The 12686-nt window shown below is 41.5% G+C and overlaps 1 protein-coding gene and 1 pseudogene across 1 annotated transcript; one reads left to right on the forward strand and one right to left on the reverse strand.

The window, feature by feature from the left end:
- Positions 1–3989: 3989 nt before the first annotated feature.
- Positions 3990–4459, forward strand: LOC116903226 (cytochrome c oxidase subunit 7B, mitochondrial). Its single transcript, XM_032905600.1, has one exon. It carries the CDS (start codon positions 4064–4066, stop codon positions 4304–4306), a length of 243 nt encoding a protein of 80 aa, XP_032761491.1. The 5' UTR covers positions 3990–4063; the 3' UTR covers positions 4307–4459.
- A 6509-nt stretch (positions 4460–10968) lies between these two features.
- LOC116903219 lies at positions 10969–12398 on the reverse strand (annotated as a pseudogene).
- Between the last annotated feature and the right edge of the window lie 288 nt (positions 12399–12686).

Genomic DNA, 12686 nt, shown 5'->3' on the forward strand with positions numbered 1-12686 from the left:
CTAGAAATAATCACATATGAACCAACACAGCTTTGATATAAGGGCAGTCTTCTGTTTACACTAATTCTGTTATTAAAACTACACATTTCAGGGCTGGAGAGATGGTTCCGTGGCTAAGAACCTTGGCTGTTCTTCCAGAGGACCCCTGTTCAATTCGCAGCAACCACATGGCAGCTCACAACTGTCTGTCACTGCAGTGCCAGGGGATCCAACACCCTCACACAGACAAAACAGCATTGCCTAGGAAACAAAAATAGACAAGTTTCAAAAGAAAAAAACTCAGCCAAGCAGTTGGTGCATACCTTTAATCCCAGCCCTCAAGAGACAGAGTCTGGCAGATCTCTGAGTTAGAGGCCAGCCTGGTCTACATAAGTGACTTCCAGGACAGCCAGCATTACATATAGAAACACTGTCTCAAACAAACAAACAAACAAACAAACAAATCCTCAAAAACACCCATTTCAGAACAAAATAGGCTCTGCATACCCTTTGTAGATTGCTATTCTCACTGTTTCCTTTTAGCCCCTGTCCATTCAATGGCTTCCCATAGATGGTCTATGTGTGGGGTAGGCTGGGACTACCAGAAGGTTAAAAACCAGACAGATATCTCTTCCCAGTATTTGCTGTCTCCATCAAAGAAAGACGTCAGAAGTAAGACAAAGTAAGGAGTTTAGGTGAAGATTGTTACAGGACAAAGGCTTCTACTCCAGGGGTGGATCAGGTTCCTTATTTGGGGAGCAGTGAGGTGTTTCAAGCCAGGACTTCCCCATGTAACCTTGGCTATCCTGGAACTTGCTCTGTAGATCAGGCTATCCTTGAATTTATAGAGACCAGACTGCCTCTCTCTCCAAAGTATTGTGATTAAAGTTATGCACCATTCCCATCCCACCCCACCCAGGGCTATTTCAAGTTTCTTGAATGAGTGGCATCCTGGGATTTTGGGTTGCTCACCTTATGGGAAAACTTTAATATGGGAAATTGTGAGTTGAAGTGAAGGAAAGATGGGAAATCCAGGAATGGGTTTAGAATTTTCCAAAATAGGGTTCAGTTTCTTTTCCTACACTGTTGTGGTCGGGATGCTGATGTACCATGATGTCAGGTGCATGATGGGAAGTGCAAATTGAAAGCGCAAAGATATGCACATAGAATTTTAATAAAGCAGAGGATTTACAGTCACCTTAGTCATCTCCCTGGTCCCAGCAGGTCTGAGTGGTCTTCTGTAATATGCTAACTACACCAGCCTCTGGTCCACTTGCAGTTTGTCCCTTGCTTTTACCAGCACCTATCTATCTGACTGTGTCAGTTAGGCATTTGAGTTTCAAAGATCCTACAGTAATGTTGCTCCAAATATCAGACAGTGAGTAAACTCTCAGTGAGGTGGAGCTGAGCATGCAGAGTCCGTGTAGAGCAAACCATGTCTGGTGCCGGCGTGTATCAGTTTCAGGCTATTGCTGCTTGAGAGTTAGAGCATGCGAACCTTGAACCCACTTATGACTTTGATGTTGAGTGGGAAAGAATGTTCAAAGTAGGCAGACTTTAAATCAGGACAAATCTCAAGGAAAGCCTTGGCATAATGGTTTTGATAGACTCCTATGATTTCCTAGTATTGAGCTGTAGTGAGCACAGCATTTAAGGCACGTTTGTGTGAGCACAGTCTGGGGCAGACCTTGCTTTATTCCCAGGGAACCCACACAGTGGGAAGAGCACATCCTCAGTGAAGCCCTGCAGAAGCCTTGATCTCTTTATGCAGGAAGAAGACTGCACTCACTTTCCTGTGATTGACAGCACATTTGTGTCCTACTCAGGGAACAGAGATGGTATTTGGCAAAGTTGTTTGACCAAGCACAAGGTAGATAATAGTCATTTGGTGAGTCATTTTTTAAAATTAGTTCCTCCCTGGAAAAAATATATATCTACAGTAGAACATATCAGTTACATAGAGTAAAACTGTACAAAATTGTGCAGTTAAGAATGAAGACTGCTGAGCCGTCTCCTCTGAGCTTGCTTCATATTTTTAAATTGATTTGTGTTTGTAATGTTTCTGAGTGTTTTCTCGATGTGTGTATTTTTGCAGACAGAGTCCAGAAGAGCTCATCAGATCCTCTTGGACTAGAGTTAAGAAAGTTGTGAGTTTCTCTGTAGGTGCTGGGAACTGAACCTGGGTCCTCTGGAAGAGCAGCAAGCGCTCTTACCTGCTAGGCCATCAGTAGCTGCAACCCTCTTTCATTTTGTTTTGTTTTGTTTTTTTGTCCTGGGTGCTGGGATTAGAGGCAGAAGCCACCCTGTCCTGCTTTAAAATGACCTCTTTTACAAGACATATAGTTATTCCCCCTTTGAGCTTTCATCTTTCCTTTTGTTTCTAAAGATTTATTAACTTTATTTCAAGTGTGTGGGACTGAGTGTGTGTTTGTGTGCCCTGTGCATTGAACCTGGAGCTTAGTGACTGATAGGTTGTCTGTCCGTATCTCTGCCCAATCCCTGGCCTCCAGGCCTTGCTGCCATGTCTGGCTTCTCACATAATTGCTAAGGATCCAATCTCAAGTCCTCATGGTTATGGAGCAAGCTCTTTAATCCACTGATGGCCAGCATTGTGCTGGTTTTTCATGCCCAGTAATGATCACTGCCCAGAGCAATATGATCTGAATGAAACTCGGGATGGAATATTTCAAAAGGACAAGGGACTGACTCCATTGCAGAGTCTCCTGTCAAACTTCTGGGAGCATGGAAATGATAACTATAACCTCATGGCTACACTGTTAGGCCCACTTTGCTCTTCCAAAGACTCCATTGCCTTCAGTGAAGGCCAGCTACATCGAATGGCACACCACATGAACATGAAGTGGCGACCTGTGAAAGACCATATTCCTACTCAATTTGGCCATCTGCTACATGCTCTCCATAGAGTGGAACGTCCAACAGCATTTTCAAGCTACAGCTTTGTGACCCACCATGTCTACCCATCCACGGGTCTCTTAAGCTGCCGGGCCTCGGTGCTGTTTTGTACAGACTGTTCTATTAATAGCATTCACGTCTTTGGTTTCAATGGAAAGGTTCTCCTTTATTCCAACAAAAGAGATGTCCTTTCATTGCCATTTGGCATGGGGTATAGCCAGGATCTTAAATATTAGACACTTCCAATACTCTAGGAGAGTGTTAATGGTATTAGCAACATGGGATGAGAAAGAACCTCAATTTAAATTGTTTTGCCGTATCAGGACACAGTTTTGCCATTTATGCTTTCCGTAATAATATCCTTCATGTCGTTCAGCTCCCAGCACGAGTGACTCCGGATCTGTGGCTCAGAGCAGTAATGTTGCCAATGGAAAAAGAACTCAAGAGAGATGCACACACGTGCACCCCAGGTTAGCTTCAGACTTACTGTGTAGCTGAGGGTTGTCTTGAAATTGCGATCTCCCTGCCACTGCTTCCCAGGGCTGGATTCATAAGAATGCACAACCATACCTGTTCATGTGTACCTAGGATGAATCCCAGGGCTCTATGCATGCTAGGTAAGCATGTTAGAACTAGATTAACTCCCCAGTCCCTTAGCTCAGCATTTTCAAGTGCATTCTTTAAAAATTATATGCTTGGGGGGCAGGGGCTTGTGGTGGGGTTGGGGAGTTTACTTAACAGTTAAGAGCACTTGTGGCTCTTGCACAGGACCCAGGTTTGGTTCCCAGAACCTGGGGACCAGATAGTGGAATTCCAGTTCCAAGGGATTCAGCACCCTCTTCTGACTTCTGAGTGTAGTAGTCATACAAGTGGTACACATACACACACACAGCCAAAACACTTCTACACAGAAAAGAAAGCCACAGATTTTTTTTTAATTGTTTGAGAACTTTTATCTGTGTATAGGTCAAAAGCATTGCTTTCTTCTGGTTTTCTTTTCTTCTTCTTTCTTTTCTTTTCTTTCTTTCTTTTTTTTTAAAAAAAACCAAACACAGTTTATTGTTTCTAAGACAGTAAGAATAAAACCAAAAAGGACTCTGCAAGGGTAGCTGGGGTGAATTTGCACCCAGGTAGCAGCTGTAGTCACCGCAGTTCCATCCTTGTCTCCGCGATGTTGCCCTTGGCCAAAAACGCACTAAGTCGTCTCCAAGTTCGAAGCATTCAGCAAGTGGTGGCAAGGCAGAGCCATCAAAAGAAGACACCTACTTTCCATGACAAATATGGAAATGCTGTATTAGCAGGTGGAAGCATCTTCTGTATTTCTGCATGGACATATACAGCCACACAAATTGGAATAGAATGGAACCTGTCCCCTGTTGGCAGAGTCACCCCAAAGGAATGGAGAGATCAATAGTCATGCCAGCTGATACAATAATCAAGGAATTGTTTCAAAAACCAACTCATAAATGAATGCCAAGTCAAAGAATCATGTACTCATTAAAACATGGCATATTGAAGAAAAAAATAAAGAAATAAAGTACCTTTGAAACCTTCAAAAAAAAAAAAAGAATAAAACCAAAAGACACATGTCAATAAACAGAAACACATTCTGGAATATCAACATTCACAGTGGGAAGTTTTTGTTTTGTATAACGTCAAATTATAAATGTCATCCGGTAAATGAAACTATTATTCAATGGCATAAAGGTTAAATCAAATTGTGCCCGACTTTTTTTTCTCCATCTTTATTAAATTGGGTATTTCTTATTTACATTTCAATTGTTATTATCTTTCCCGGTTTCCAGGCCAACATCCTCCCAGCCCCTCCCCCCCTTTTTTTAGAATACAAATTTTATTTTATTTTTTTATCTTTATTAACTTGAGTATTTCTTATCTACATTTCGATTATTATTCCCCTTCCCTGTTTCCGGGCCAACATCACCCTAACCCCTACACCTCCCCTTCTATACAGGCTTCCCCTCCTCATCCTCCCCCCATTACCACCCTCCCAACAATCACATTCACCGGGCGTTCAGTCTTGGCAGGACCATGGGCTTCCCCTTCCACTGGTGCTCTTACTAGGCTATTCATTGCTACCTATGAGGTTGGAGCCCAGGGTCAGTCCATGTATAGTCTTTGGGTGGTGGCTAAGTCCCTGGAAGCTCTGGTTGGTTGGCATTGTTCATATGGGGTCTCAAGCCCCTTCAGCTCTATTAGTCCTTTCTCTGTTTCCTTCAAACGGGGGTCCTGTTCTCAGTTCAGTGGTTTGCTGCTGGCATTTGCCTATGTATTTGCTGTATTCTGGCTGTGTCTCTCAGGAGAGATCTACATCTGGTTCCTGTCAGCCTGCACTTCTTGGCTTCATCCATCTTATCTAGTTTGGTGACTGTATATGTATGGGTCACATGAGATGTGGGACAGGGTCTGAATGGGCGTTCCTTCAGCCTCTGTTCTAAACTTTCCCTCCCTATTCCCTGCCAAGGGTATTCTTGTTCCCCTTTTAAAGAAGGAGTGAAGCATTCACATTTTGGTCATCCTTCTTGAGTTTCATGTGTTCTGTACTTCTAGGGTAATTTGAGCATTTGGACTAATATCCACTTATCAATGAGTGCATACCATGTGTGTTTTGCTGTGATTGTGTTACCTCACTCAGGATGATATTTTCTAATTCGATCCATTTGCCTATGAATTTCATAAAGTCATTGTTTTGATAGCGGAGTAATATTCCATTGTGTAGATGTACCACATTTTCTGTATCCATTCCTCTGTTGAAGGGCATCTGGGTTCTTTCCAGCATCTGGCTATTATAAATAAGGCTGCTATGAACATAGTGGAGTATGTGTCTTTGTTGTATGTTGGGGAATCTTTGGGTATATGCCCAAGAGAGGTATAGCTGCGTCCTCAGGTGGTGCAATGTCCAATTTTCTGAGGAACCTCCAGACTGATTTCCAGAATGGTTGTACCAGTCTGCAATCCCACCAACAATGGAGGAGTGTTCCTCTTTCTCCACATCCTCGCCAGCATCTGCTTTCGCTGGAGTTTTTGATCTTAGTCATTCTGACTGGTGTGAGGTGAAATCTCAGGGTTGTTTTGATTTGCATTTCCCTTATGACTAAAGATGTTGAACATTTCTTTAGGTGCTTCTCAGCCATTCGGCATTCCTCAGCTGTGAATTCTTTGTTTAGCTCTGAACCCCAATTTTTTAGTAGGGTTATTTCTCTCCCTGCAATCTAACTTTGTGAGTTCTTTGTATATTTTGGATATAAGCCCTCTATCAGTTGTAGGATTGGTAAAGATCTTTTCCCAATCTGTTGGTTGCCATTTTGCCCTAACCACAGTGTCCTTTGCCTTACAGAAGCTTTACAGTTTTATGAGATCCCATTTGTCGATTCTTGATCTTAGAGCATAAGCCATTGCTGTTTTGTTCAGGAAATTTTCTCCAGTGCACATGTGTTCAAGATTCTTCCCCACTTTTTCTTCTATTAGTTTGAGTGTATCTGGTTTGATGTGGAGGTCCTTCATCCACTTGGACTTAAGCTTTGTACAGGGTGATAGGCATGGATCGATCTGCATTCTTCTACATGCTGACCTCCAGTTGAACCAGCACCATTTGCTGAAAATGCTATCTTTTTCCCAATTGGATGGTTTTGGCTCCTTTGTCAAAAATCAAGTGCCCATAGGTGTGTGGGTTCATTTCTGGGTCTTCAATTCTTTTCCATTGGTCTATCTGTCTGTCTCTGTACCAATACCATTCAGTTTTTATCACTATTGCTCTGTAATACTGCTTGAGTTCAGGGATAGTGATTCCCCCTGAAGTCCTTTTATTGTTGAGGATAGTTTCAGCTATCCTGGGTTTTTTGTTATTCCAGATGAATTTGCAAATTGTTCTGTCTAACTCTTTGAAGAATTGGATTGGTATTTTGATGGGGATTGCATTGAATCTGTAGATCGCTTTTGGTAAAATGGCCATTTTTACTATATTAATCCTGCCATTCCATGAGCATGGGAGACCTTTCCATCTTCTGAGGTCTTCTTCAATTTCTTTCTTCAGAGTCTTGAAGTTTTTATTGTACAGATCTTTTACTTGCTTGGTTAAAGTCACACTGAGGTACTTTATATTATTTGGGACTGTTATGAAGGGTATCACTTCACTAATTCCTTTCTCAGCTTGTTTCTCTTATGGTTTTCTTTATAGCTTTCCCACGCTTATTGACTATTTGCATATTACTTGAAAATTGTGGACTTTTGTCCATTTTCTCAGGGAGGGGAAGAAGGCCTTAATATTTCCTTGAGTTTTATGGGCTCTCTATCCTCACTATGTGACAAGAGAGATTTTTCTAGTCACAATTGCTATGAATTTTGATATTGTTTGCTCTATATTTTCTTTGGATTTTGATTTTTAACTTTCAAGACAAGGTCTCCTTGTATATCTTTTGCTGCCCTGAAACTCTCTGACTTGCCTACCTCTGCTGGAACTAAAGGTGTGCACCATCACTGCCTGGCTTGGTGCTTTTCTTTCGGTGTACATCAATTTTAAAGTTCGAAACAACTCCAACTCTACCACTCACTCTTCTTTGTAATTTCTGATGTATTTTTCAGCTTTAGAAGCTCTTGTGCCTTTCTCCTTGCAATTTCCTCATTAATTTTAGCTCAAATCTCTCTGCAGTATGTGCTGCTTTGTATGGACACACATTTATTTTTGTGTTTTCTTTATAACTGATTGGTTTCTAAATTTTTTATGATGATCAGTCTTCTTTTTAAATTATAATTCTTTTTTCTTTTTTTAAGATTTATTATGTACAGTGTTCTGTCTCTATGCCAGTAGAGGGCGCCAAAATCCCATTACAGATGGTTGTGAGCCACCTTGTGGTTGCTGGAAATTGAACTCAGGACCTCTGGAAGCACAGTCAGTGCGTTCAACCACCGAGCCATCTCTCCAGCCCTATAATTCATTATTTTATGATCATTGATTTGTGTTTTGCCTGCATGTATGTCTGTGTGAGGGTGTCAGATCCCCTGTAACTAGAGGTACAGACAGTTGTGCCGTGTGGGTGCTGGGAATTAAACGCAAGTCCTTTGGAAAAGCAACCAGTCAGTGCTCTTAACAGCTGAGCCATCTCTCCTGCCACTCCTCTCCCAATTTGTAGCTTTACTTCCTCTTTTTGTTATCAAGTGTGTCCTCATTAGAAAGCCTGTTTATTGACATGTATTTTTGTCTTGTGTTAGATTTTAGTTTGTACTTTTTATTGATTACCAGTTGGACATTGAAAAACTTCCTTCTAATATATTACTCATCCAAACTGTTCGTTTTTCAGGTGCTGACCTGGACTCACACGTGGTGAGGGGGTCAGCTCTCCCATCTTCCACCGAGCTTCAGTTTTTCAGCCATCTCTCCAGCTCATGTGATGCTCATTGGAAAACCACACACATCAAACATTTGAAAATAGACACCACTCATCTTTGACAACAACAAGGTTCAGAAGATCCTCCGGAGGATCTTCTGTCCTCAAGGAATTGATTAGAGACTTCTACTTGCAGAAAAAGCAAGGATGACTGGTTAGGATAAAAACATACTCCTGCAGAGCAGGCGGGCTGAAGGAAAGAGAGAACATAGAGGGGAAACTACCCTACTGTAAGGCCCTGGACTCTTGTGTCGTGCCCACCTTAATGGAGCTCATCTTAATGAGGCTCTGGGTGTAACTTGGGTCCTCACACTTAGTACTTTGCCAACTGAGCCATTCCCCCAACTCTGTGCTATCTTTTCTATACATCCTCAAGCTGCTATAGACAAAAGAGAATTGAGACATTTGTCTCTCCCTAAATCTGGGCATAACTGTTAAGACACTGTTTCCCTTTCCAGTGTCAGTCGCAGTCTGTGGTAGTGGTGAGCAGTGGACCGAGTACCCATTTACCACAATATAGAGTAGATTCAATGACAAGTGCCACTGTGTACATCAATTTGTTTGTCCATCACTACCACTCTACAGCTCAGCTGGACACTGCCCAACTCAGCTGCCCATATATTCTCCCTGTACAACACAAGAAAGAGGAGCCCCTGCTCTGTGAAACACTCTAATTACATTGCAGAGGCTAAGAACAGAATAACAATCAGGGATGTGTACAATGTATCCAAGCCTTAGGGGTGTTGAGTCATGCCCTCAACATCTGCATTTCAACCCACCTACCCCTTACAGCCCCCAACAATCCAGGTTTCATTACTATGCCATAAAAGAAACAGGAGACACCAGATCTCGTGAAATGTGTAAATAACTTTAAACTTTATTGAGTAAAAATTGCATAAACACAACCATAATATAATTAATAGAAAAGTTAAATACAAACTACCACATGTAAAATAGGTTATTGTAAACCTGGTGGTATCAACCCTAAATACTAAACCCCCAACTTCCACAGTGGGAATGTTAATCTAATGAAAAACATCTCAAGTTCATCTTAATATAGACCAAAATTTTTTAAGAAAAATTTTTTAAATTAAGTAGAACTTTTCAAATGAACAGTTCAATCCAACCCTAGATGGGGCTTGAGATAAAAAATGGCCATTTGCCATTGTAGTTTCTTCAAATCAACTTCCAAATCTAATGTAGTTCTGGGAAAGAATCAGTCTTTAAATGAACATGATGCTTTTCTTCATAGTCCTGGATGAGCAGGCAGTAGTTGGGCCACAGTTCTCTACCCTGTACAAGTCAGTCAGTAGAGTATGGTGGTTCAGAACGGCCCAGGTCTGGGCAACCCGTTTTCATTTCTTAAACTATTTTCAAGCTTAAAAAAGCCCAAAATATTAAAAAAGCACCACCACTACTCCCAGCTTCAATTTAACAGCATCCAACTCCAGCATTAGAGATGCTAGTGAACAGCTCCAGTTTCTTCCTGCTGATGTCCCTCCTGACCTGCAGCAGAGGATGACAGGAGGAGGGCATGCCTTTTGGGAATAGTTCAAACAAGGACTAGAGGATTGGAAAATGATAATGGCCAAGGATTTCAAGTGAGTTAGGGAAAATAATCAGTGGGGTAGGTTCAGGAAGGTAAAAAAATAAGAAAATGAAAAAAACAAAAACAAAAAGAAAGAAAACCTACCAAACCAAAACAGGGGAAAAAACAACAAAGAAAATGCCAAAAAAAGGAACAAGAAGCAAAAAATGAATAAATAAATAAATAAAACTAAAACCTAAAACCCAAACAAACAAAAAACAAAGCCAAAAACATACACAAAAATACAGAAAAGCAACAAGACACAAAACAAAAACACAAAAGCCCCAAAAAAAACAAAAAAGGAAAACAAATCTCAAAATAAAACAAAACCAAAAACCCAAACACAAACACAAAAAACAAAACCACACAAAAACCCAACACAACAAAAAACCAAACCAAAAACACAAATACAAACAAAAACAAAAAAATAAGAAAAAAACAAAACCAAAAACTCAAACACAAAAAAAGCAAAACAACAAAAAACAAAAGCAAAACCACACAAAACCAAAACAGCATGAAACAAAAATAAAAACAAAACCAAAAACAAAACAATAAAGAACAAAATAAAAAAAAACCAAAAACACAAACAAAAACAAACAACAAAAAATAAAATAAAAAACACACAAAATAAAACATCAAAAACAAAACCAAAACCACAAAAAAGTAAACAACTAAAAAACAAAACAAAAACGGGCAAAAGCAAAATGACATAAAGAAAACGAAAACCACAAACAATAAAACCCCAAAACAATGCAAAAGATATTACAAAAACAAAAACAAAACAAAACAAAACAAAAACACCAATAGTTTGACTAAATCCAGCATTAAAATAGTATTTCTTGATTACATGGACCTGACAGAGTTGGACAGCGGCAGTTTCTAAGCTGGCGGTAGTTATATGCGTTCTAGAGATGGCATTAGGGCAGCAGACCCACACCTCACATTAGGACAATATTGAAGAGAGTGCGCTCCATCCGGTCAGACAGCTCAGTACCTGTTTAAAGTCTCTTCAACTCATCCCACTTGAGGTACATTAGAAACATGGATGGAAAAGGACGGGCGGGAGCCATAGCAACCAGGATGTTGTTACAGTAAGTGACTGTGCAGGATTTCCCACACCATCCTCTTCCTGAAGAGGGGCATGTGTTGCTGAGAAAAGGTCACAGGTTGGTCTCTAGAGATGTAATCTGCATATTTGCAGGTGAACATCCCACAGTCGCTCCCATTCAGTTGTTGAGGGATCTCCTGTGAAGTTAAGCTGTACTGCTTCCACTCCACAGGGTCCAGCTCGATGTCCCTTCGGGTCTTGCTCTCATTTTGTAAATAGTGGAAGATGGTCTCACAGATATTTTCGCCTGTCTGACCCATTGAATCGAGATAGACAATGCTTCGCTTTCTTAAATCGATTACCACCAGGCTCCAATGGACCCTCTGGTGAATAGGCACCAAGATAAGTTCTTTTTCAAAGAGATTGATTCCGCGGGTCCATCTTTTCACAGAATTGTAACCGCCATGCTTTAGCTTGGGGTAAAAGAAAGTGCTAAAGGCATGAAGAGCAGGGTAGCCTTGGTTTTCATTTCTCTGAACCAGAAGATTCATGTAGAAATTGATGACCTCATCATTGAGCCACTGACCGTTCTTGAAGTTCTGGATATCTCCTTTGGTGATTTTGCAGTTTGAATCTGCTACTCAGGATTTCATTTTGGGGTCCTGGACCCAATCCTTCTTAATTTCCTTCTCCATCTCGTGTGTAACTTCTATTTCTCTGTTCTTTTCTTGGTCTGTAAGAGGCTTTTGTTCTGCTACAAGTACTGGCAACTTGTTGGGGAATAATCTACTGCCGCCACTGGTCAGGATGTTTGCATTCTCTGTTCCCGGCAAGCCAGGCTCCAAGCTGTTCCCCCTTAAAGATTTCTCCTCGGCTCACCTCTTCTCACTCTTGGTGCAGAGAACCTCTGTCGATGGTTCTCGATTGCGCTGAACTGTTTCTGATCCATGAGGATGCCCTGACATGCCACATTTGTTTTTCAAGGTGTCACAAAGGTTGGGTGAGGCCTGTGTGGGTCGGACCTCACAGGATGGCCACATTGAAGCTATTGAAGTGACTTTCCGTACTTTTCCTTTCCAGGCTTTGATCTTTTTCCTCCAGGAAAGAATAGCGCCTCTTTCGACCCTTGCCACTATCAGTAAACTTCTTCTCAGTTATAGCCTGCTATGGAGGATACTCTAGGGGTTTGATATTTCCTGAACCCTTTCCTGGGTTTTTCTGTCCCTGACCCTTGCCAGGCTGTTCTTTTTTAAGTTTTTTGGTCTTGATGCTCCTGACAGATCTTCTTACGAGCTTTTCCAGGCTTCTGAAACACCATTTGTGTTCCATCTTGGCAGTTCCTTGATGGACTTGGTCCCAGAGCTTCAGACTCGGTCTCTACCCCACTTTGGTCAAGGTGTTTCCGCTTTCGACTTTGTCCTGAAGGTTCGGGTTTCATGCCCACCCCGGGCTGTTTAGGTTGCCACATGGAGACCGGCTTGGCTAGGTGTTTTGAGGGTGCCGGCTTTAAGATGTAGAAGAGAAAAGCAAACGTATGCCTGGCTCTGGGTGGGCAGCTAACCAAAAAACTTTCAAATGAGACTGATCATCCTATTCAAATCACTAGTAAGGCACCAGGTCTAAACCTAGCAGCTAACACTTCGGAGGCAACCTCACGAAATGATACCTAAATCAGGGGGTTGCCCCTAATCACAGCCTTCAAGGTTCCATAGCTGGTTGTGATGTCACCTGAAAGAAGGCAAACCAACGTTCTCTG

This window comes from Rattus rattus, chromosome 6 (assembly GCF_011064425.1).
Source record: "Rattus rattus isolate New Zealand chromosome 6, Rrattus_CSIRO_v1, whole genome shotgun sequence".
Lineage (NCBI taxonomy): Eukaryota > Metazoa > Chordata > Mammalia > Rodentia > Muridae > Rattus > Rattus rattus.